The sequence below is a fragment of the Equus asinus genome, chromosome 7 (assembly GCF_041296235.1).
Source record: "Equus asinus isolate D_3611 breed Donkey chromosome 7, EquAss-T2T_v2, whole genome shotgun sequence".
Taxonomy (NCBI): Eukaryota; Metazoa; Chordata; class Mammalia; order Perissodactyla; family Equidae; genus Equus; species Equus asinus.
The window spans coordinates 64015439-64041982 of record NC_091796.1 but is presented as its reverse complement, the minus strand read 5'-3'; the positions used below and the strand labels follow the sequence as shown (position 1 = coordinate 64041982).

Genomic DNA, 26544 nt, shown 5'->3' with positions numbered 1-26544 from the left:
CATGTCAGATTAAGAACTAAAGTACATCAAAATAGATTACATTGATTATGCACCTTTAAATTTGTTGAAATAAATTAAGAATTTTTCTGTGCTCTAAAAATGCAAAGTGAATAACTTAAAAGTTATCTAAGATAGTTTTTGAGTGAAATTTTTTTGGTTACAGAATTTCTACAAGTGTGAAAGAATTAGAAAACTTCAGGAAGTTGTTACAAAATATTCATTAAAGAAAACCAGTGGAAATGTGCCTATTTGTGGACATTGGAGGCCAAAGAGTGGAATTCAATCAAAGGCATAATAGCAGTGACGTCTTAAACCAAACATTTTATATAAAGCTTTGATAAAAGGAGAATTATGTCGTTTTAAGTAAACAATTTTTTTTAGTTATGTTAAGTCTATGTATAATAACATTGTGAGTAAAAGTAATACTTTGGTAATGTGGTACAAATTTTAAAGTTTAATTTTGAATAAAATTAAGATTATCAAATTCATGTATGGTAAAACTAAGTAAATATTTTAAGTCTCACACTAGAATTTTGTGTAAGAAGATGTAATATAAGTAAAACTATGGCCCATGTGACAAGTGTTTAATAGGAAAATGCTAAGGAGGCTCATGACTGACCCATAATTAATAGCTTAAAGTTTTTCAATACATTTAGGGTTACCAGATTTAGTAAATAAAAATACAGAATGCCCAGCTAAATTTGAATTCCAGAGAAACAACAAATAGTTTTTTAATATAAGTATGTTGCATGCAATATTTGGGGTATACTTATACCAAAAAATTATTCCTTGTTAAAAATTCAAATTTGACCGGGAGTCCTGTGTTTTCTCTGGCAACCCTAGAATACATTGGTGTGAAACAATCTCTGTTAGATTATATTGCTACTTTGATTGACTTGTCTGGGTGTATAGAAAAGGACAATGACAACTCAGAGGCATAGGGGATTTCTAAACATTGTGAAAAGTTGAATACATTTATATATTTATTCTCATAATACTTTGCCTAATACTGTACAGAATTTTGGGGAAACTTTATTTTTATATAATTTCAGATTTACAGAGGAGTTTCCAGGATAGTGCAAAACTCTTCCACCCAGATTCACTAATCACACGTGCTTTATCTTTAATGCTCTATCTGTATATACACACACAGAGACTGTTGTTTCCTCAGTCATTTGAAAGTCAGTTACAGGCATTATGCCATTTGAACCCTGAATACTTCAGTGTGTAATACCAAATAATTAAAAAAAATCCCTGGAACTATACTACTATAAGCCTTAGAAAAAGGAATCATTTTGAGTTCCAATCTCTCAAGTTCTTTTTGAATTTTATTGCCTTATTAATGCTTGATCTGTATGGTCATAGGGCAGGTAACTTTTGTCTTTTGTACATGAAGTTTATCTCCTTTTTCTCCCTAAAATTAAACTGTAGTTTTGGGAGGTTTTCATTAGTGGAAGCTCTTCAAAGATAAAAATATTTGAAGGGGTTTAAGAATTTATATCACATGGTAATTGCTGGGAAAAAAGAAATTGTATACCTCGAAATCATGTGCTAATAAAGCAGGGCTTATTTATATAATGGTTCGGAAATGCCCTTTTACACTGCTGTACGGTTTTTCTTCTCTGTGTCCCTAAGGCCTGGTGTAGTGCCAAGCACGTAATGGGTATCCAATAAATACCTATTGAATGTATGAATATGTAATCAGTATATTTTAAATGAATAATCACAGAGCTAAGTTTAACAATGTATGTCCTGCTTTCCTGTTCCCCCTCATTTGAATAGGGCAGGAAAAGAAAGATGTTAACCTGCCAATAAAGACTCAAAGGACTATGAAGCGAGCACCATATGTAAATTTTAAGGACCTTTGTAGTACTCTGAAAGTACGGTAGATGGGTTCGAATGGTAATTCTGTCTGTGTAGCCTAACTCTCGTGTTATGTCCCACCCTTTTTTTTATCAGCCAGTCTTTTTGAGAGAATATTCCTATCTTCACATTGTCACCTCCCACTTGCTCCTTAACTAAAATCTGGCTTTTGGCCCTACAGTTCTTCAGTCTCTTCCTTTGAAGTCTAAAACCCCGTCTAAATCCACAGCTCAGGTCACAGCCCATTTTTTATTTGATTTCTTTCCTGCATTCAACAGTCTTCACAGCCCTTCTTTAGTCCTTCGCTCCCTTCATTTCACTTCTCCTGGATGCCTCCTTTTTAGCCTCTTTTCTTTTATGCCTTAAATGTCATTCCCAGCTTTCACTCTTGCTCTGATCACCACCACTTCCACTCTAGGGTAATTCTAGTTCAATGATTTCTAAGTTGTTATCTTTAGTCTAGATTTCTGAATCCATCTGCCTACTGCATATCTTCACCTGGTTGTCCCATGGACACCTGTGTGTCTCAAAACAATCGTTCTCCCCAAAATCTACTCTTCTGCCTTGGTACATTTCAGTCATCTGAATTCTCTAGCTCGGTCGTCTCCTGTTTCCCTGTCATCCAGCCAGTGTCTAAGCGCTACGGGTTTCATCTCCAACTCTGATACGTCACTGTCTTTCCATTTTCACTGCTCTTGCCTGGAGTACTGCACTAACCTGTCTCCTTATACCCAGCCTGTCTCTTCTCTTTTGCTCCACAATGTTACCAAGGTAGGCTTTCTAGAAGCACTCTAACAGTGTCATTCCTGCTTAACACCCTTCAGTGACTTCATGCACCTCCAGGAGAAAGCCAAACCCCTTTGCTTGGTGTTTACCCTCCCCCAGCTTTCTGATGAAACACACTCACAGTTCTTCAAATGCACCACGGTCAGGCCTCCAGCTTGGTGTGCGCCACTCTCCTTGTGTCAAGTGCCCTGGTCGTCCATCTCCTGCTAGAAAATTTCTGTGTCCTCACAGGCCCAGCGTCAGACACCACCTCTGGGAAGTCTCCCTTGCTCCTCTAACTCCCTCTGTTGTGTCACCACTGTAATTACAACCTACCTCTATTGTGTCACTTACTGTGCTGTATTATTTTTATTTTTTAAACCCTCCTTTACTAGAATGTGAGCTCCTTAAGGGCAGGAAAAGGAACTTTTTCCATTTTTGCAGCCCCATAGCATATTTTTTGGCATATGAAAACTTACTGTTTGTTGAATAAAGTGCTTTTAAAGTGACTTTGTTAGAGGTCGTTCCTTCACTCCAAATATTCTTACGGCAAGATGAGTGGACCCCCAAGGATTTGTGGACTTGGTCGATAAAGCTCCTGAAATTGTATTCAACATTTGGTGTGGATTTGGCAGTCTATGAAAGCAGTCCATTACGGACGAAAACCGTCTCCTTTCAAGGGAAAAGGCAGCAACATTGAGGAATTTCTTGAATAATCAAAGAATAGCTGCCAAGGATTATGGGCTAGATAAATTTATTCCTATTTAAGATTCTAAGGGGAAGGGGAGAGGTATTATAAATTACTTCATACAGTCATTTTTCTTACCTTAATGTTTGAATAAATGTGTACTATGTAATAGTATGTTGGTATTTTAAAGTGTATGGCATTTCATATCAGATTAGTGTATAATACTAAGGGGCATGGCATCCAGATGTCAGTAATGATAAGCTCACGAACAGCACACTGTCATTTGTAATTCCTGATGTTTTTCTCTTTTCTTTGGTAGCATTAGGATTCTTACGATAGAAACTCAATCAGTGTGGCCATTAAGAGAGATTAAGAAAACGATAATGTGCTCCACATAAAAGCACAATTTTATTTTTAACAGTACTATTTTATTACAATTTAGTGAAACAACAAATAAATACATTCATTGGCCACAGCTATACTTTTTTAAAACCAGTCTGAAACTGATTATATAGCTGAGAAACACTGCTGAACAACAAAAAAGGCAGCTATGCATAAATAAGCCACTTTAGCTATAAATTACATCTTTCATAAAACTACAACCAGCTATGACGAGTAGTAAAAGTATTAAAATTAATAGCCACCCTAATGAAACGATAAAAACAAATACTGTTAGTCACTGTAGAATTACACACTTAAGCAATGAAATTCACTGTTCTAATTAACGAACCAAAAAGGGAGGTCTGAAACCGTCGTCGTGTGCTTCAGTGCAGGATGAGCAGGCAGTTGGTAGCCCTTTGATTTTATAAACAACTCCTTTTGAGACCAAACTTAAAGTGCTCCTAGTGCTTTGGAATTTTTAAGCAAAAACTGGGCCAGAAGCTCATCTTTCTTTGTCTTTGGTGATGTCTTGTGGGAGATGTGAAGAAGGAGACAATTGAAAGAATTCAGGTACCCTTAGTCAGTGATAAGAATAAACTTACTGATCTCAAATTTGGAAGAATCAACTAATGCAGCTGAAAGAACCAAGTCATCTTATCCAAAATATTTTTAAAAAGTAATCTTTACTTGTCTGGTCCAATAGGAACATTATATCTGGAGAAGCCTTATGAGAAAATATTTCCTTTATTACTTTGACCTCTGAGGATTAACAAAGACAACACACATCTTTTCAGATAGCTCTAGATAATTAGATACCTAACCATATTAGGAAGTGAATAGTTGGCATTCTGAAAAAAAAATCTAACGACTGAAATTGTAATCGAAATATACTCGGTTAAGTGCACATAATGATGTTAATAATACCAAGGTTAACTTCTGTACTGTAAATTTTAAAATAATTTGATTACGATGAGAGAACTTATTATAAGCTAACCCAGAGTAACATTTACAACTGTAAGTTTACGCTTCGGATTGAATTCAAAGTCATTTTGTGGGATAAAAAAGAAATTTCTTTGGCTGTGTATCAGCCACTCCAAAGACCAAAAGCATTAATGATTTTATTTATTCCTTGGGGTTTCACCTACTGTTACACTTACGTGAGGTCACTAAATCAATCATAAAAAGTTGAAAGGTATTTTAAGAGTAGACATGAAACAACTTTCTAATCAAAGTAGAAGACAGCAAAGGACAGTTGTGTTAGTTCCAGTTCTGAAGAAATAAGTCAGCAGAAAATTGGATATAGTCAGTTGTCTTTAAGAGTGTTGTGACAACTTTCCAATGTTGCCTGTTCCCTTGGCATCTTGAGGTATTCAGCATCTACTTCTTTCCATATAGGACTGGTAGAAAGTGAATTTTAAAATTCACTGTTGCCTTAGCTTACCATATATATTTTTTAAGATTTGGGATAGGACATCCAAGACAGTTTTAATGTAATTCTAAAAGTATTCCCATATTGTTAACCACTGGCTTTACACTTACCTAGTTAGTACCTTTATGTAAGTTTGCTCATTTAGTCTAGTGCTGGAATTAATTTAAATTAAATTTAATTTGGCTTTGCCCATATACCAGATACAAAGATGTGCAAACTAAAGGAGGAATTACATGTCTTACAAGGTATTGCACTTGAGTTCACTGCAATAGTGTATCATGATTTAATTTACCTGAGGACAATCCTGATTCAAATAGGTAAGATCAGCTATATCTTGTTTCAGCTAAATTGAATGCTTTTGAAAACGTACTCATGTTTTAATTTAGAATTGTACATTTATGAATAATTCTTAAATGCATCTGTAAACTTGTTTAGTCCCAAGAAGTTTCTACCAAAATCTCCCTATGCAAAAATCACTATTGCTTTCTTGAAGAATCATGCTTAAACAACTATATATATCTTAATCATACAAAAGAATCACTTGACCAATTCTACTCAAAGTAGCCACATAATTTTCACTGGTATACTTTCCTCTTGAAGAAATGACTGTGGCTTTCCAAACAACACTGCTGGTCATCACTGTAAGGACATCATTTGTTTAAAATGATTGAATAATTTCAGTTGGTATTTTACAATCATGCTTAAGAGAACTAACTTCAATGATTACATATTTTTTCAATTTTTAAAAAGAATGATACATTTTTTATTTTTTTTGAGGAAGATTAGCCCTGAACTAACATCTGCTGCCAATCCTCCTCTTTTTGCTGAGGAAGCCTGGCCCTGAGCTAACAACCGTGCCCATCTTCCTCTGCTTTATATGTGGGACGCCTGCCACAGCTTGGCGTGCCAAGTGGTGAATAGGTCCGCACCCAGGATCCGAACCAGCGAACCCCAGGCTGCTGAAGTCGAATGTGCAAACTTAACTGCTGTGCCACCAGGCCGGCCCCAAGAATGGTACATTTTTATGCTTTAATTCTGTGCACTGTTTACACTATAAAATTTTTATTGGGTAAGAATTCCACATAGATTACACCACTGAATATACAGGCTTTGATTTTTGTAGGAAAATTGCCTCCTAATTAGGTGTACAACGTAATTTCCCAGTGTGAACACTGGAGTATGACTGAATCTGCAGTGTACTCTTTCAGAATAAAGATAAAAGTGCAAATAGGCATTTGATGTTCCAAAGTCAGGATGTTTGGAGGTCATCAAGTGCCTTGAGATCTATTCCCTCTTTTCTCCCATTCCAAACTTTCCATTTTATGATATTTTACTGTGAAGACGTCAAAAGTAACAGCTGTGTCCTCTGCTGAACACAGCCACATTTCCAGGCTTTGCTTTCAGTTGCAACGGATAATGGAATGTTCATGTAGGTGGAGTTTAAACAAGCTGAATATACACATTCATGAAAAACACCTGAAGAATCACGACTTGGTAACGCTGTCAGTTTTGTGGTGTTCCGTATATGCTCTGGTGATTGTTCATATCTAGATTATTACAAGTAAAGAGCAAAGGAGCAGTATCTGTCATGGGTCCATTCAGGTGGGGAGAGATGGCGTAACTGTTGCCACCACACCCCGTCATGGTGCCATACCAGCCCAAACCTTGAGAATTCGATAAACTGCAACAAAAAAAGGGCAAAAAAGCCATAAGATTATGATCAGGATATAATAAGTCACTTTGGAATTTTTAGTTTTCAATGCATTGTGCAATACAGTTGTATACTGAAATATGTTCTTTGCCAAATAACATAATGGCTTTGTACAAAATTTAATGACTATACCTAATGTCCTTGATTCTATGTCACATATTAAGAAAGAATGAATGAATACCACTCAGAACTAGTAGAACTTGATTATCATATGATAATACAGTACTCATTATGTATTGGGTTCTGTTCTAAGGCATGTTTGTATATAAATATATGTATAATTATGTATACAGACACACATACACTCATTTAATATTCACACAGTGCTATCAGATAGGCTCTATTATCATCCCTATTTCGCAGATGAAAAACAGGCGCAAAACCCTGAGGTCACTTAGCTTGTCCAGATGAAGCTGGGATTACAGAAGATGCTCTCAAGCTCAGAGCATGATGCAGGTGTGCACTGGTGCTTTCACTTCGCCTTGATACACAGCTAATGGTATGACTTGCAATGGTTTTGGAATAAGGAGGGGACAGAAGATTTCCTTTGGCACCTAAGCTTCCCCAGAGTTTTATCTAGAGTTTCTCTGTGGATTTTGAATAGCACTAGAGATATGGAAACATATGTAATCACTGTAATAGTATTCCTTCCCTACTCACCAACCCTGCCATCTGTGGACCAACAAGGATCCTGAAATGAAATGGTACCATTTCACACCCCAAAGGCATTTCTTAAATAAAGGTAATATATGGGCACAGTGTTAGATGATAGTTTTTTATAGTACAGGTCCCACCGTGCGTTTAACATCTACAGACTGCTCTAAGCTCCAATAAAATGATCTTATTTATTGGCATATATCACCAAATCACCTTTTTCATATTTGGGTTAAAGCTCAGATTTGTTCTTTTCAATCTATTTCAGTACTAATTCAGTATATCTACCTTCCTTCTCTTGAACTTCCCAGTCTCGGCAAGTCATCATCACTATCATATCGTCTTGGATTGTCGAAAAAGTAAGCTCTGGAACTATAACTGTGAGTATTTATCATGCCAGCAGGTGCCTGGGAACAAAGTATGAGACAGCAGATGAAGATTTACTTTCCAACTAAGAAAGGAGGCTGGGAGCCATAATGCTTTTTAGTCTTAAACTTTGCCAAAAATAGAAAATCAATATAAGTGTTCAATTATTTTTAAAAATAAGGAGAACAGGCATGAGGGGATATTATGATATCATACCAAATTCTGGTTTAATCTCTGCGCCCGGAAAAACAGTACCACTGACCATGCTGGCACATGTTCCCACAGAAAGAGGACCATACCAAATACTATGTACTCGTCTCCGCTTATGTCTTCTATTTGAGCCTGTAAATAAAGGCAGAGAATTTTTAAATCTGTTTTATGTATAAGCAATCACACTCTACAATTAACTTGCTTCAGGTAGGGTACGTTAAAACATATCAACCACAAGCATACAAAACTAATTTTCCGTATTTTTTGGTTTCTTATGTAATGATATTTATTCTTTGAAGGACATAAAGATGCTTTGATGTGAAGTAGAATAAAAAGCTATTAACTTTTTCAATGCATCAATTAATGAAAATACTTTTAATATATGGGTAATATGGAGAGATCTTATTTTTAGGCTCCATAGTTGGAAGAGAGTTTTTTTTTTGATTGGCACCTGAGCTAATATCTGTTGCCAATCTTCTTTTTTTTTTCCTTCTTCTTCTCCCCAAAGCCCCCCAGTACAAAGTTGTATATTCCAGTTGTAGGTCCTTTTGATTTGCTACGTGGGACGCTGCCTCAGCATGGCTTGATGAGCGGTGCTATGTCCGCGCACAGGATGCAACCCGGCAAAACCCTGGGCTACCGAAGCGGAGAGCACGAACTTAACCACTCGGCCACGGGGCCGGCCCCTGAAGAGAGTTTTAAAGAGACTACTGGTTCTAGCTGCTCCATAGGCAAAATAAGAGCACTTACCCTGAGTTACACCTATAAAGAAATGCAACATAGAAGTTGCTCGGCTCTGCTGGTAACTTAAAAATACACTTTAGGGCTTAAACTCCATATTGAATTTCTTTCAATTCTACTAGGTGTTGGGAGAGAGACAGTGAAGAGAATCTGCCACATGGACCCACATGTGAAAATTCCTTCTCCTTAGCTAACTGAAATTCTGATAAAATGGTATTCCAGGATGCCTAAGTTCAGTACGAAATTAATATAAATAGAGATACAGCTATGTCAAACTGCACTTTTGGGAAGGGGGTGGAGAATGCTGGGAGGTTAAATATGCACAGCTGGGGTCCTGGGCATGACTACAGCAAACACCTGGATGCCCAAGGAACTGTGAATGTCCTCCCGTTATCAAGACTGACATCTAAACTAACCAAATATTTAGGTTATACGTAGTTCTTGGGTAAGGAGAGAATTAATTTCATCCTAACAAATTAAAGACATACCCATATTCACTAGCTAATGACAGGCACTCAACTTATGTAGAGATATTTAAACACTACCCTTTAAAAAATTAGTAAAATAGGTTTGTGACCAATAAGTTTATGGCACTATTAGTATTATTTACAAAAAGAAAAGAAAATACTCCTTTGGAAGAAGTTCACTCTGAAGAATGATTTAAGTGCCACATGTAAATAAGGATTTTTAAACATAGAACTTTAAGTATGATTACTGATAGTAGCTAGAAATTCCATAAAAGTGTTTGTAAGTCAAACAAAGTGTTCTCTTAGTTAAGGCTAACTTTATTATCATATTATTAGATTGGCAATACATGGTAGGTACTCGCCTTGTCTGAAAGATTATCCCAGCCATAATTAAATGGACTTTCTAATGTATCCTGAGATACGGTGACCACCACCAAATTATAACATGCTCTTGAAGAGTAGAGAAGAATGACTACAGAGCCTACAACGACAGTCTGGCACAGAGACATACCCTAAAAGAAAGAAAAATAATCATCATGAGACTCAGCACATTTGTCATGACAAATTGTTCATTCACATAAAATATAGTCATCCTTGCAATGCACTCCTAGAAAAGAGTGAGCACCTGTTGAAATAAACTCTTGATTAGCTTCCTAGTCTTGAAATAAACTCTTGAAATAAACTCTTGATTAGTTCCTACTCTAGAACCACTTGTGTTTAAACTACTCTGTTAATATGGATAAGTTCTTTGCCAATTTGCCCAATGGCAGCTGGAGGAAGAGTTTGTTCTGCCAAGGTCACCTTACTCCCTTAAGTAATATATAAATAAACAAGTTGACAAAACAACTGAGATTTAATTGATATTAATCAGAGAGGTAGTTTAGTCATTATGAGAAAAGAATGGGAAATAGAAGCATTAGTCCATTTGATACACTTAATTTCCAACAAGACAGAAAATTAGAATAGAAATACAGCTCCTATGCTATTTGCTTCATTCTATTAGAGAGCTGATGTTAATCCTCTATTGGTGCTGTTTGTTGATGACAAAATAATGTAGGCACCCAAGTGCACTTTCAAGTGCATAGTACTTTAATCCTAGGGCTCTTACTATTTCCACAAACATAGACAGCCCTGATGACTTAGTGGTTCTCAACCGGAGTGTGTACTGGAGAGGGGTGTGGTATCACCCTTTGTAGGATTCTTAACCAGGGCCCTGTAGTTCAATACGATTGGTTTCTTTTCCAATCCTATATATCTCATGCCTTAAAAACATTATTCTGAGAAGTAACATAATTGCCAAAGATAGCCCTTTCAAAAAACACCCAATATGGTGTTTTGGAAGTTTGTGTTTTGGCTGTCACAATGATTAAGGGGGATGGCGTTTAGTGCACAAGGCCCAGGGATGCTAGATAACCTGCAATTCACAGGAGAGTTCTTCACATGACAGACTTCTTTGACCTTCATAACTTTCCAGTGTCCTCCTGGACATTCATGAAGATGAAAACCTGTTTATAATGATCTAGGCCAGATGTTTTACATATAAGCAAAGTTTATGTTTGCATAGTTTAAATAGATGCCAACATTCCCAGAAACACACGTAACATGTAAATTGAGGGAAATTTGTCCTTCGTTTTGTTCAGAACTTTATCAAGAATGGTCGAATATTTCTGAAAAGCATGAAACTGACAGCAATACTCCTGTGGTACGTAAGGCACCAGTGCAACATAGCGGTAATAGTCTGCATTTGTAGCTGTCCCATTCACAGTGTCTATAGACACAAGCATCTGACTATTATATCATGCCCCAAAACTTACACATTGAAATATTTATTAATTCATTCCTTTTATTTCCTCTTTAAATTCCTTTAAATTAACTAGGGCAATTACATTGAATTTTTGAAGTTATGTGTGTAGGTTAAACAACCTATTAATTTCAGGATAGAAACAGGTTATTAATGTTTGTTATTAGAAGGGTGCACTGGGTTTGGTAGGATTGAGAACCATTATTATAACTGACGTCCTCATAAGAACAATACAGTTTAGAGATGAGAAGAAAGAGGTCTATGAGAATAAAGAGACCTAAAAGATGAAAGTTATCTTGAAAGATGTTGGGATAGTAACAGAATACCTTCTCTGAGCTAACCCACTACTAGAACAAAAAGCATGTGTGAAAATAAATAAAACCCTGGCAAGATTAAAATTTTTTAAAATCAAGGCTAAAATTTTCTGCAGTGTGCATTTTAATTTTTGTGAATCCAAAAAATAAATCTTGTTAATAAAAAAGCTAATCTAAACCCAATCCAGTTCCAATTTTAAAAGTACTATATTATTAAAGAAAAGTTAGGTATCAAGAAAAGTTAGAATGCTGTAAGCATTACCATCCTTTAAAATAACCATAAGTAAGTTTAGAGTCACTGCTTTGAGAAAATGACTGCTAAAAAGACATAATATGGAGAGACTTTGCTTATGCTTGTAAATATTATAAGAACTTAAGAGCACAGAATAATAAAGAAGCAATTAATAAAATAAAATTGCATCCAAATTATATATAGAAAACAATGAAAGAAGCCCACTGACTTAGAAAAAAAGTAAGAGTCTTCCTGCAGAATATAGGATTACTAAACAAAAAGTAAGGATCCAGCAACAAGGAAAGCATTGTCAAAAAGTTAAAGAAAATCTTCCTAAAATGAATAGAGTTGTCATAAACAATTCCACTCAGGAGCAATCCTTGAGGAATGGTTCTCCCTTCCTCTATCTCTGACATCTACCTACCACTTTTTTAGAAATTCAACACTTGACAAGAAGAGTGACACCTCACTCCAGTATGCACATTATTAATACTTCAGTATGCAAATCATTAACCACAGTTCAATATTTGCTTACAGGAATTTTTAGAATGCAGAAACCTCAACTTACCATTCACTGAAGTGGTTTTTTTTTTTTCCTGAGGAAGATTCACCCTGAGCTAACATCTGTGCCAGTCTTCCTCTATTTTGTATGTGGGTCACCGCCACAGCATGGCTGATGAGTGGTGTAGGTCTGCGCCCAGGATCTGAACCCATGAACCTGGGCCTCTGAAATGGAGTGTGCCGAACTTAACCACTATGCCATGGCCGGCTCCCCATTCATTGAGTTTTGACAAGTGTGTACACCCAAATCTCTACCAAAATAGAGAACATTGCTATCTCTCCAGAAAGTTCCCTCACACCCTTGCCCATCAGCCAGACCCCCAGGCACAAATACTCTCCTGCTTTTGTCTTTACCACAACTTAGTTCTGCCTACTCTGGAACTTCATATAAATAGAATCATAGAGTACGAACTCTTTTGTAGGTTTCATTTCTTCAGCATAATGTTTTGAGATTCATCCATCTTGTTGGATGTTATCAGTAGTTAGGTCTTTATAACTGTTGAGGTAGATAATTAGGGTGACCAGCTCCTCCTGGTTTGCTCACGTTTCCTAGTTTTAGCACTGAAAGTCCCACATTCACATCCCCTAAAACCTCTCAGTCCCAGGCCAACCAGGGCAGTTAAGCACACTAATTCCACTGTGTCATTATATGAGCTTGTTGGTATGATAGCTTGTTTATCCACTTCTTTCAGTTGATGGACAGTTTCTATGAACACTCTTATCCAAGTCTTTTTGTGGACATATGCTTTCACTTCTTTTGGGTAAATACCTAAGAGTGGAATTGCTGGGTCATAAGTTCAGCTGTGTAAGAAACTGCCAGATCTTTTTCTAAAATGGATGTACAATCTTACACTTCCAAAAAGTATGAAAGTTCCAGTTGCTCCACATACTAGACAACATTTGGGGTTATCAGTTTTTTAAATTTTAACCAAGCTGGTAGATGTGTAGTAGTATCTCATTTTGGTTTTAATTTGCATTTCCTTGATGACTAATGATATTGTGCTTACTGGCCATTTGTATATCTTCTTTGTGAAGAATCTATTCATATCTTTGACCACTTCTAAATTGTGTTGTCTTTTTTTATTACTGAGTTGTAGGAGATCTCTGTATATGAGTCCCTTGTCAGATATATGTATTGAAAATATTTTCTTGAAGTCTGTGGCTTGCCTTTGCATTTTCTTAGTCTTGTCTTTGGATGAGAAACTTTAAATTTTAATTTAGTTATCAATTTATTCTTTTGTGATTATTTTCTATGACCTATCTTAGAAATCTTTACTTATACTCAAGTTGTAAAGATATTCTCCATGTTTACTTTTAGAAGACAGACTTTTTCATTTATGTCTGTGATCCAGTTTGAATTTTTGTGTTTGTATACTATAAGATGGAGTTAGAGGTTCATTTTATTTCATATGGATATCCAGTTGTTCCAGCACCTCTAGTGAAAAAGATTCCCTTTCCCCTTTGGATTGCTTTAGTATCTTTGTCAAAAGTCAAAAGACGATATAAGTGTGGATTGATTTCTAGACTCTCTGTTCTGTTCCATTGATATGTTTGTCTATTTTATGCTGGTAGCACACTGTCTTAATTATTGTTAGCTTTTTACAAAGTTTCAAAGTCATATAGTGTAAGTTCCCTTCTTTTTCAGGGTTACTTTCCGCGCTGTTCAATACAACAGCCATTAGTCACGTGAGTATATACATTTAAATTAAATTAAATTAAAAGATCAGTTCCTCTGTCACACCAGCCAGCTTTCAAGTGCTCAAGTTACATATGGTTAGCTATCATAATGAACAGTGCAGAAATAGAACATTTTCATCTTTGCAGAAAGTTCTATTGAAAAGCACCACTTTAAGTATTTTAGGTCTTTTACATTTCCATATAAATTTCAAAGATTTTATTTTTTTCTTTTTTCTCTCTAAAGCCCCCTGGTACACAGTTGTATATTCTTAGTTGTGAGTCCTTCTAGTTGTGGCATGTGGGATGCCACCTCAGCATGGTCTGATGAGCGGTGCCATGTCTGCGCCTAGGATTCCAACTGGTGAAACCCTGGGCCACGGCAGTGGAGCGCACGAATTTAACCACTCGGCCACGGGGCCGGCCCTTCCACATAAATTTTAGAATCAACTTCTCAATTTCTATTTTTAAAAACTTCATGGTAAAATTATGATTGAGACTGCATTGAAACTATACATCAGTTTGAGGAGAATTGCCATCTTAACAATACTGCATCTTTTAATCCATGAACAATGATCTTCATTGATCTAGGTCTTATTTAATTTCTCTCAGAAATAATTTGCAGTTTTCAGTATAGAGTATTGCTTGTTTTTTGGAAAATATATTCCTAAGGATTTTGGGTTTTCTGCTATTGTAAATGGAGTTGTTTTTTTGAATCTCATTTTCTAATTGATTGCTCCTGGTATATATAAAAATACAAGATAATTTTTTTATTTTCACCTTGTATCCTGAGAACTTGCTAAATTCACTTATCAGTTCTAGTAGTTGTTTAGTAGATTCCTTAAAATATTCTACATAAACAATCACGTTATCTGCAATTTGACTGTTTTACTTCTTAATTTCCAATTTATACCTTTTGTTTCTTTTTCTTGTTTTACTGGAATATTGAATAGAAATGGTGAGAGTGGATATCCTTGCTTTGTTCCCAATCTTAGGGGTAAAAACATTCAATGCTTTAAGTATGATACTGATTGTAGGTTTTTTAAATGTCTTTTATCGTATTGAGGAACATTCCTTTTATTCCCTATTAGCTGAGATTTTGTGGTTTTTTAATCATGAAGGATGATGAAATTCGTCAAATGTTTTTTCTACATCTATTGAAACTATTATTGGGTTTTTCTCCTTCATCTCATAATGTAGTGAAATACATTGATTGATTTTCAAATGTTAAACCAATGTTACATTCCTGGGATAAACTCTTCTTGGTCATGATGTATTATCCTTTTTTTATGTTGCTTAGATTCGCTCTCTAAGGATAAGGGATACTTGTTTGTAACTTTTGTTCTGCAGTATCTTTGTCAAGTTTTATCAGAGTAATGCTGTCCTCGTAAAACATGTCAGGAAGTGTTCCTCCTTTATTTTCAAAACGGTTTGTTTAACATTGGTGTTATTTCTTTAAATATTTGATAGAATTAACCAGTGAAACCATCTGAGCCTGGAGTTTTCTTTGAGGGAAATTTTTGATAAATTCAACTTCTTTAATAAACATAGGGCTATTTGGATTTTGTATTTTCTCTTGTATCAATTTCAAGTTGTATTTTTAAAGAAATTTGTCCATTTCGTCTAAGTTGTCAAACTTGCCCAAAAAGAGTTGTTCATAATATTCCTTCATTTTCCTTTCAATGTCTATATTCTTTCTTTCATTCACAGTATTGGCAATTTGTTTTCACTCTGCTTTTTTCTGTTCATCAAATTTGCTGATCTATACAAAGAATTAACTTTTGGCTTTAATTTCCCTATTGTTTCTTTTCTCTTTCATAGATTTCTATTCTTTGTTACTTCAGTCCTTCGCCTTACTTTGGGCTTATTTTTTCTTTTTTAAATTTTTTAACTTTTTCATAGTTTTCCCTTATAGTTTCTGTGGTGGAAACTTAGGTCTCTGATTTTATGTCTTTCTTCTTTTCTAATATAGTATTTAAAGCTGCATTTTTCTCAAGCACTATTTTAGCTGCATCCCACAAATTTTGGTATATTTATTTCATTATCTTTCAGTTTTAAATGCTTTCCAATTTTCCTTGTGATATCTTCTTTCTCCCATGGATTATTTAGAAGTATGTTGTATAATTTCCAAATATTTGGATTTTTTAAAGATATCATATTGTTATTGATATTAAATTGCATTGTGGCCAGAGAACATTCTCTGATTCCAGTTCTTTTGAATGTATGGATTCTTGTCTTATGGTCCATTGTATGGTTTATTTTGGTGACCATTTCCATGCTCAATTGAAAGAAATGTGTATTCTCCAGTTATTGGAAGTCAGTTAGCTCAAGGGTGTTGATAGTGTTCAGATTTTCTATGTCTACTGATTTCTTGTTTTATCAGTTGCTGAGGATGGGGCATTAAAACATCCAACTCTGATTGTGGAGACTTTTTCCTTTTATTTCTTACTATTTGGTAAGTCTTTTTTCCCCTTTATGTTTTACTATTTTGGTGTCATGTATATATTTATGATTTTTATGTCTTCCTGATGAAATGTACTGCTTTATATTTAGTAATAGTCTTTGCTTCCTGATGAAAGGTACCTTTTCATATCTGGCAATACTCTTTGTCTTGAAGTCTATTTTATCCAATATTAAAGTGCCTTCTTATGTTTATTAGTTTCCATCTATTTATTTTCAACTTATATCTGTCTTTATATTTAAAATGTATTCTGGAAGCCAGCATATAGATGGGTCTTGTTTTTTAAGATATCCATTTTGACAGTCTCTACCTTTTAACTGAGTGTTTAGTCCATTAACATTTAATATAATTAGTGATATGTGTGGATTAAGATCTTACATTTTACTATTTATTTTCTCTTTGTGTCTTTTGTGTTTTGTTAGTTGTGCTGTTTGTTGTTCTTCTATTCATCATTTCCTGTGTTATTTGGGTTAACTGAATATGTTTTAGAATTCCATTTTAATTTATTTAATTAATTTATTTTTAACTATACTTTTCTGGGTTTTGTTTTGTTTTTTTGCCTTAAGTGGTTGCTCTAGGGATGCAGTGCTTAAAATGTGGTCTAGAGACCTTAAAGATCAAAAGCAAAATGATTAAAAACAAATACTAAGACATTATTTGTCCATTATGCTCTCATTCTCTTTTGAATGTACAGCAGAGTTTTTCAGAGGCAACATGATATGTGATGATGTTAACACTGTGTGCATGTGTATTCTTGTTTTTTCTAGAATTCCTGATACAACACAATTAGGGTGTAAATATGTGCACTTTGAGAAATTAACTCAACTTGCTCTCCATACTTTTACTGGGTTCTTGCTAAGTTTTCTTTGGTTATACCTGCTATAGTTGCTGAAACCTCCTTATCATTCAATAAATAGTTATTCTGAAATCTTAAAATTTTCCTTGTACCTACATGGAAACAACAAGAATAAGTACGCCTTATAGATTTGTTTTATAATATTTAAGAATTTTCTTCAAAAACAAATTTTAAAATTTGATATTAAATTTATTTTAGAAATTAAACATTTTACTCTCAAATGAAAAAAATTATAACTTTTTAAATTTAAGAATGGATTATTAGCTTAGGACTGGGGGTTATTGTTTAATGGGTACAGAGTTTCACTATGGGATGATGAAAATGTTCTGGAGATGGATGGCGGTGATGGTTGCACAATAATGGGAAGGTACTTAATGCCACCGAACTGTACACTTAAATATGGTTAAAATGTTATGTATATTTTACCACAATAAAAAACATCTTTCTCAACACAAAGCTTCCCTGTTTACCTCTAAGGTACTGAGAAAGATGAAAGTGTCAGAATTCTCTGACTCAAAGAAGAGAATCTATCTCAAAGGAACTGGGTGAAACTGATTTCTTGTTTTGTTTTATCAAGTGAAACATAATAAAAACTATCTTTCAATAGGCCTTATAAATGTTAATAATCTACCTTATTGTGTCTTGTTTGACAGGACATTTTTGAATAGTATTATGGTCGAAGTTAAGCTGCAGCATCTTTTGAGACCAATCTCAAAAGGAGTTTAAAGCAAAAGGAATTGAAATTTTAAATACAAGTGAAATGAGCAATTTAAATACCAAAGATTGTGTTTATAACTTTCCAAACTAGAAATGAAAAAGCCATTCAAGCATTTTACAGGCTAAGTTATTATATTTCATTGGCTGGTAAAGCACATACAATAACTGAGAGAACAGTAAAGACTTATACAGTTGACTCTGCTGGATAGAAAGTCCATAAAAAATTATGGCATTGCAATTTTTCTAATACTACAGAAATTCACTGATTTAAAGATTTAACTGAAAATACAAAGAGTGATTTAATATTTTTTCTACTTACTTATATTTTTTGCCTTACAAATGAATAAGTCTGATGTAGCAGAACTAATTTTGTTTGTGTTCATCTGGTGTCAGCACCAATTAATCATCCAAGAAGATATTCTTTTATGTCAATGCTTGAGAAGAAACACAAGTCATATTGAAATATTCAAAGTGCTGAAACCTTTTATGACTGCTTATCCTAGGCTAACTGTGTTGATATTTTCACTAATGGTGCAAAAGCAATGGTGGGCAAAACTGCTGGGCCTTAGCACAAATCAAGGCAGTGGCACTAAATTGAACCGTATTCTTCACTACGATGCTCTCCCAGTTAAAAACGGAAGTCAGTTTCACTTAAGAATATCCTCAATGAAGCAGTGAAAATATTTGTAATATCGCCCCTAGAGTATGAGTCTGCTGAATATTCTGTGAGATGAGAGGAGATGTGCACTTGCAGTGACTCTGCTGCACACTCAAGGACAGTGGCTGTCTTGAGGAAAAGACTTATGTGACCGTCCGACTCGTGAGCTGAACTAGCCACTTTTTTTCACGGAACACAACTTTTTACTTGATAGACAACTAAGGCAGACAAACAATGGTTATTTGGACTTGGTTACTGGGCATATATTTTTTCAAAAATAAATGAAATGAGCCTGTCACTTCAAAGAAAACACCTGAATACTTACTGCCAATGATGAAATATGAATTTTCAAGTGAAAATGAGAATTTCTGAAAACTTATAAGCACTTATATTCATGGTAAGACTGACAGCTCCCCAAAACTTAAAGACTTTTCTGATGAGATCGGTAGTGATATTAACAAATGTGATTTTGGATATTGTCTAATGAAATGTATCAACATTGTGAAGATCTGTGACCACTCATTTCCAAATGATCAATGCCTGATGTTACAAAATCATTCAAAGTGCAAGATAGACCACTGGAGAGTACAAAAAGTTCACTAATATTGTTTTAGATTCCACATGGCAACTAACCTTTAAGAAACCTCCACTTCAGAGTTGGTGTAGTATTAAAGAAGCATATCCACAATTATCTGAAAAGGCTATTAAAATTCTCCTCCATTCTCCAACTACATATATGTGTGAGGATGGATTTTCTTCATATACTTCAACCTAAACAACATATCACAACAGATTGAATGCAGAAGCAGACATGAAAATCCAGGTGTCTTCTATTAAGTCAGACATTAAAGAGATTTGCAAACTAAGACAATGTCAATCTTCTATTTTTTTGTTTTAGAAAGTATGTTTTTCAAAAAACATATTACTTATGTTAACATATAATGGATTTATTATTCTTTCTTAAAATGAATAAATGAATGTTTCAGAATTTCTCAATTTTTATTTCTAATATGGTGTGTGTATGTATTTGTATCAGTAGATGTCATCTACATAAACAAAAGCTCTTTGGGGTCCTCAGTAATTCTTCGGAGCATAATGGGGTCTTGAGACCAAAAGTTTGAGAACCACTGCTCTAGGGATTATAATATATATCCTTAACTTTTCATAGTCTATGTAATATTTAATATCACACCACTTGATGTAAAATGTAAGAACTTTGCAGCCATATAGGTCCACTTACCTCTGCCCTTTATGCTATAGTTACTATAGTTTTTATATATCCTATATAGCATATTATATATTATATCTACATATATGAGACTGACATTACAATTTTTGCTTTGCACAGTCATATTTATTCTTAAAAAATTAAATTATATTTACCCACATATTTACTATTTCTCACGTTCTTCATTCCTTTCAGAAGAGCTGAAATCCAACTGATTTTATTTCCTTTCAATCTGTAGAATTTTCTTAGCATTTCTTGTAGTGTAAGTCTGCTGGTAACTAACACTCAGTTTTCTTTTATCTTAAAATGTTTTTATTTCTTAATCATTCTTTAAGAATATTTTCACTGGAATATAGATTTCACAGTTGACAACATTTTTCTTTCAACATCTTATTGTTTCCATGTCTGTGGCCTCTGTTATTTCTAAGTGAGTGATCATTTGAGTCAACGTTTCTTTATGTATGTGCAATTTTTCTTGACTTTCAAAATTTTCTTTTTGTTTTAAGCACTTTGACTATGATGAAGCTAGGTGACGTTTTCTTTATATGTATCCTGCTTGGGGTTACTGAGCTTCATGAAACTGTAAATTTATGCCTTTCATCAAAATTTCTTCAAATATTTTTTCCAACTTCAGTTTTCCCTCTTCTTCTTTGGGGATTCCAGTCACACATAATTAGGCCCTGAGACTCTGTTTGTTTTATTATAATCTTTCCCCCAATCTGTCTGTCCTTCAGATTGGATAATTTCTATTGATTTGCCTTTCAGTTCATTGACTCTTTCTTGTTTCATCTCCAATCTGCTGTAAAGCCCAACTAATGACTTTTTAATTTTAAATATTGTATTTTTTAATTCTAGAATTTCTGTTTTTTAAAAAAATAGTTTCTATTTCTCTTGAGATTTTCTATTTATTTATCCAACTGTATTTTCCTTCACATCCTTGAGCATATTATAGAATCTTAGTCTGATGAATTCAGCATCTAGGTCATCTGAGGGAGGAACTGTCCCTGTCAACTGCTTTTTGAGTTTTGCTTTTTGCTCTTGAGTATGAGTTATATTTTTTCTGTTCCTCCATATATTTAGGTACTTTGGATTGTGTTCTGGACATTGTGAATGACATGTTTTAGAGAGTCTGGATTCTGTTATATTCCTCTGAAAAGCATCGTTTTTTGGAAACAATTAACTTGGTTAGACTCAAATCCAAGACTGTCTCCTATGCATGGATAGCACTTGAAATCCCAGTTCAATTCCTTTATTCTTAACTGTGCTGCTTGGAATCTATCCTGCACACTTGTAGTTCAGGTATCAGATAAAAATCTGGCAGAGTTTATAATCAGAATTTGGGGCTTCCTCTATCTGGCTGTCTTCTTCCTGAGATGTTCCACTCACTTTCTATCTGTGGTGGTTACTTGAATTTTGTCTTCTTCAGGAAAATGAAACAGAAAGCTTTTCTTCAAGTTTTGGCTGCCCCATAGATGGGAGTTTCTCTCAGCCTAGAGCTGTAAAAAACAGGAAACTCACTCAGTGTCATTTCCTTCTTCTAAGTGGTCACTCTCCAGTGCCTTCAGTGCTTTTTATACTTGTCCAGAATTTATCACTGCTAACTGTGGAAGGTTGACCCAACAGAAGCTACTCAGCCATCACCAGAAGCAGAACCCTGCACACATTTTTTCAAACCATCTCATAAATGCTATTTCCAATTTGAAATTAAAACACAAAACTACTCATTAAAAATAAGAAAACAAAGTAGTTTCTATTAGTAAATTAAAAAATATATTTTGATGATTTTTTTTTCCTTCTTCTTCTTCTCACCAAAGCCCCCCCAGTACATAGTTGTATACTCTAGTTGTGAGTGCCCAGATCTGGTTGTGCTGTGTGGGACGCCGCCTCAGCATGGCCTGATGAGCAGTGCCATGACTATGCCCAGGATCTGAACCAGCAAAACCCTGGGCTGCTGAAGCCGAGAGTGTGAACTTAGCCACTTGGCCACGGGGCCGGCCCCTATTTTGATAATTTTAAGGCCTAAACAATTTAAAAAATAGTTTCATGCTGCTAAGACACAATGAAACGAAATCTCTGGCTCCTATGACCCTAACATTATGGAGTAGATGGCTTTTACTGGGTTGATCTTCTTGCCATGGAAAAATTTAAAAAATTCTGAAAATGCTGGCTGGTCTAGTAAAAGTGTTTAGAAGTATTAACGGGGGTGCTGGCCCGGTGGCCGGGTGGTTGAGTTCACGTGCTCTGCTTCAGCGGCCCAGGGTTTCTCCAGTTCGAATCCTGGGCATGGACATGGCACATCGCTTATCAGGCCATGCTGAGGCAGCATCCCACATGCCACAACTAGAAGGACTCACAACTAAAAATACACAACTATGTACTGGGGGGCTTTGGGAGAAAAAGAAAAATAAAATCTTTAAAAAAAAAAAAAGAAGACGTATAAGGGGAAAGCTACTTGAGCTTAGGTGTAGATAAAAGATATCAACCCAAAGTTGTAAGCAGGGATTTTTCAAACGGGACAAGTGTGTGGTTGGGCAGCTCAGCAGCAGAATAGGAAATAAGACTTGGAGTATAAGAACTGGAGTAACGAACACAGGAAACTAAAGAAGCACCTCAGCTTAAGATGAATAAAGTAAATCCCCGTAAACCAAGAGAGAAATTATAACAATATTGGGAAGGTGACAATCATAACTATTACAGAGGATGAGGCTGCCTCTTTTTCTCTACCATCATCCTCCCCAAATTCTGCCTAAGTCATATTTCAGGTTGGTGGTAGACAGACACTAATAGTATTTTACCCTGTTTCTTTAATTATGGCCTAAGTTACCATAAACCACTGCTTTAGTCGTATAGGATCAGTCGGTCTGCATGAAAGATCAGAAATACAGTTTAGTTGAATGTTACTGTGTCTCTGCAAGATGCTGGTGCAGCCTCCCACCCCAATACACTAATTAATATGGATCAAGGGTTGAGTAAATTTGGGATAGAAAAATTTACATAGTAATTTAAACTGTTAGGAATTAGGAGAGAGAGAGAGATGGAGAGAGAGAGGGAGGGAGAAAGAGAATGCACTATTTGCAAATGGCTGACTGGGCTGGAAGAGAAGCTGATCTTGAGTATCAGACAATGATTCCTTTTATACTTTTATCCAGATATAAAATTCTGCATGTTCCTGGCCACAGATATGGCCTGTAAGTTTAACTTTTGTTCCCACCCTGCCTGTAAGTGGTCTTTTATACGGAGAATCCTAACTTGCCACCACAAGGACTAAGCATTTGCCATTGGTTTAAACATTTCTGTGCTAAGTTATTTTGTCCATTAAAAATATATCTTCTATATTTTCATAAATATACTTATTTTTTTCTAAAGTGGAAAGGAATATTAGAATAAAAATAATTTTATCAGTATGTGTTTTAATGTTAAAATTTGTATTATAATTCTGATAAAAAGTAAATACATTCAAATGTACCAGAGAAATCATACAAATGAAGGCAAAGCAAAAAGCAATAAAAAAAACTTAATGGGAGAGGAAGACCAATACTAACAATCATGTCAATAACTATAAACTATTTGTTTACCCTATAAAGAGTTTGAAAAAAATAACTTCATAATATTTTGTCTAAGTTAATGAGAGACAGTTGAAATGTTAGCAGTAGACAAAAAGTAAAAAGACAGTATTAAGTCTATCACAATCGTGCAAATAAAATTGAGATTGTAATAAAAGATACAGATTTCAGAGCAAAAACACCTATAATTTAAAAAATCATTACAGAATTTCAATAATATTTGTTCCAAAAATTTCTAAGAAAAACTAGCTAAATATTAGATGAAATGTAATCTTCAGATTTCAATTCTTATCAAAATGTGGGTTACATAAATAAAGCAGAGTCAAGTACAATTAATACAAAATATTTAAAAGAGAAATCCTGTTCTTCAATGATTCTTATTCTTTTTTGGATCACCGTTCCTTTTGAGAATTTCATTACATACATAGGGCCCCTCTCCAGATAAATTTTGCCAACAATTTCAGGTGTTCAAGAACTTCCTGAAGTTAGGTTAGAATCCACTAGTACACATTAAGATCATATTAGCTAACATTTATGTGCACTTCTCAATTGCTAGGCATTATAGGTAGCACTTTACAGGCACTTTCATTTAACCTTTATGGCATCCTTATAAAGTAGGAATTACTCTTATCATCATAACAACCTGTGAAATCAACACTGTCATTATTTCAATTTTATATATCAGGAGAGTGAAGCCTAGAGATGCTGATACTTGTTCAATGTCATACAGACAATAAGCAGGAGAGGTGGAATTTACATCCTTCTCTCTCTGATCTTAGGTTTCCAGCTCTTAATCACTATGATACACTGTCTCTAAGGTCTTTCCAAATTAACTAAAAAATCAATATAGCTGAAAAGAGAGATATAAACATGTCCCAAAGTATATCTAATCCCATTTTTTCATTTATACCACCATCTTTGCAAAAGAGAATTTGAAGTAGTAACAGAGATACACACAAAATAAAAAATAAAGATAGGAACGTGTGTATGTTTGGGGGAGGTGAGAAAGTGAAATGAACTAGAGGTACAGCCAGAGCCAAAAATGGAAGTCATAGCTCATCTATGATGGATACAGAGTGAGCCATGTATCTGCGTCTGAACAACACAGTAGTCAGAGAAAAAGGATAGAATCAACACTGTTTTACCTGGTACTGAGTTGTAGAAAAAAATCTTTTCTGAGGAACACTGTATAGACAATATCCTCAACAATATTATACAACAGTGACTTTAAGAGAAATGTTTCTTACAAGAAATTTCTTACAAATTTCTTGATGTAGGTCAAAGTGTAGGTTGGAAAAGACAGCTCTACCCAGGGTACAATGCAGCCCGTGTACGAAAGTCTGCAATGATCTTGATTTGACTGAGGGTAAAATGTAGAACAGAAAGAGAAATAGCACATCCTTCGGGTAATCTTTCTGGCAGTTAAGCTTTTGAATTTAACAGGTGAGGGTTTATTTTCTCTGACAAGAACCTGGAGTATGGAAATTCTGCATTGTTTTGTAGGCCAGATTCACATGCTCGGACAATCAAGCAGAGGGCAAAATGGAAAACTTCTGGCCTTCAGCAGCCTGAACAAGACAGATGTCTGAATTTTAGACTTTCCACCAAAGTGAGCTGAAGGAAGACTTATGGATAGAAATAACATCTAATTCACACTGATGTGTAAATATGCAATCTTTGAAACGTGGCTGGAGTCGAAACAAAATTTTCTTTGTTTTTGTTAAGAATGTTGCTACAATATCACAAGATTATGGAAACAGGCCAACACAGTCCTTGAGAAAACATATTGCTCTAAATACCTTTATTAGTTTACGAAATAATAAATTAAGTATCTACACTTATCTTACTTATTTAAACATGGAACAAAGTAAGAATGTTAAATATGTTAGAAAATCAAAAAAATGAAAGAGCAGAAAGAAACTATTCAAATTAACAATTATAATATTTAAAAATAAAGTAAGAGTTGCTACTTTGAAAAAGAGAACCAAATTATAGCAGTGTTCTAGTCGCTAAAAGAATAAAATGTAAATTAAAAAATAAGTAACGAGGGGCGAGCTCGGTGGTGTAGTGGTTGAGTTCGCATGCTCTACTTCGGCGGCTCGTGGTTTGTGGGTTCGGATCCCAGGAGTGGACCTATACACAACTCATCAGGCCACGCAGTGGTGGCGTCCCATATGCAAAATAGAGGAAGACTGGCATGGATGTTACCTCGGGGACAGTCTTCCTCAAGCAAGAAGAGGAAGACTGGCAACACATGTTAGCTCAGGGCCAATATTCCTCACCAAAAAGAAAAGGTAATGAAAAAGATAACATAAAAGATACCTAAGTGCTCTGTAAACTGAGACTGGGGTAGACAGTTCTAGATGTAATTACTAAAACCCCTAACTCACTCTTATTAAAAAAAAAAGCAAAACAAAACTGATTTTGAAGAAAATTAACATGGAAGCTGACAATCTTTTTGAAAACCACTCAATGGTCTCTCAGTAAGACAACAGTTAAATTTTGGCATATGATGAAATTTTGTGCAGCCTTGAAAAGAGTTTTTAATAGCATGAGAAAATGCTTTACTAATATAAGGGGAAAAGCAGGATATAACATTACATTTATATTGAGTTTCAAACACAGTGAAGTGTAAGTGATGACATTACTAGTTTTTAAAAAAAAGCTTTTTATTTTACTGAAATCATAATAGTTTATAACATTGTGAAATTTCAGTTGTACATTATTATTTGTCAGTCCAATATATATAAGTGTCCCTTTACCCCTTATGCCCACCTCCAACCCCCTTCCCCTCTGGTAACGACTAATCTGTTCCCCTTATCCATGTGTTTGTTTATCTTCCAGATATGAATGAAATCATATGGAATTTGTCTTTCTCTGTCTGGCTTATTTTGCTTAGCATAATACCCTCAAGGTCCATCCATGTTGTTGCAAATGGGATGATTTTGTTCTTTTTTATGGTTGAGTAGTATTCCATTGTATACATATGCCACACCTTGTTTATCCATTCATCAGTCATTGGGCATGTAGGTTGCTTCCACGTCTTGGCTATTGTGAATAATGCTGCAATGAACAAAGGGGTGCATAAGTCCCTTTGAATTGTTGATTTCAGGTTCTTTGGATAAATAGCCAGTAGTGGGATAACTGGGTCATATGGTATTTCTATTTTTAATTTTTTGAGAAATCTTCATACTGTTTTCCATA

At 34.9% G+C, this 26544-nt stretch overlaps 2 protein-coding genes across 4 annotated transcripts in view; one reads left to right on the top strand and one right to left on the bottom strand.

Moving 5' to 3' along the window:
* ERO1A (endoplasmic reticulum oxidoreductase 1 alpha) overlaps positions 1–3137 on the top strand; it is a 52413-nt gene extending 49276 nt beyond the window's left edge. For both annotated transcript variants that reach the window (XM_070513639.1, XM_044773595.2), the window contains one exon: positions 164–3137. In XM_070513639.1, coding sequence (XP_070369740.1) covers positions 164–224 — 61 coding nt within the window. In that variant the 3' untranslated portion in view covers positions 225–3137. The remainder of the gene's footprint in view (positions 1–163) is intronic.
* Positions 3138–5944: 2807 nt separating this feature from the next.
* Positions 5945–26544, bottom strand: part of GPR137C (G protein-coupled receptor 137C) — a 68785-nt gene continuing 48185 nt past the window's right edge. For both annotated transcript variants that reach the window (XM_044773594.2, XM_070513640.1), the window contains exons 4-7: positions 9638–9787; positions 8074–8199; positions 7780–7898; positions 5945–6807 (exon numbers count right to left, since the gene is read on the bottom strand). In XM_044773594.2, coding sequence (XP_044629529.1) covers positions 6630–6807; positions 7780–7898; positions 8074–8199; positions 9638–9787 — 573 coding nt within the window. In that variant the 3' untranslated portion in view covers positions 5945–6629. The remainder of the gene's footprint in view (positions 6808–7779; positions 7899–8073; positions 8200–9637; positions 9788–26544) is intronic.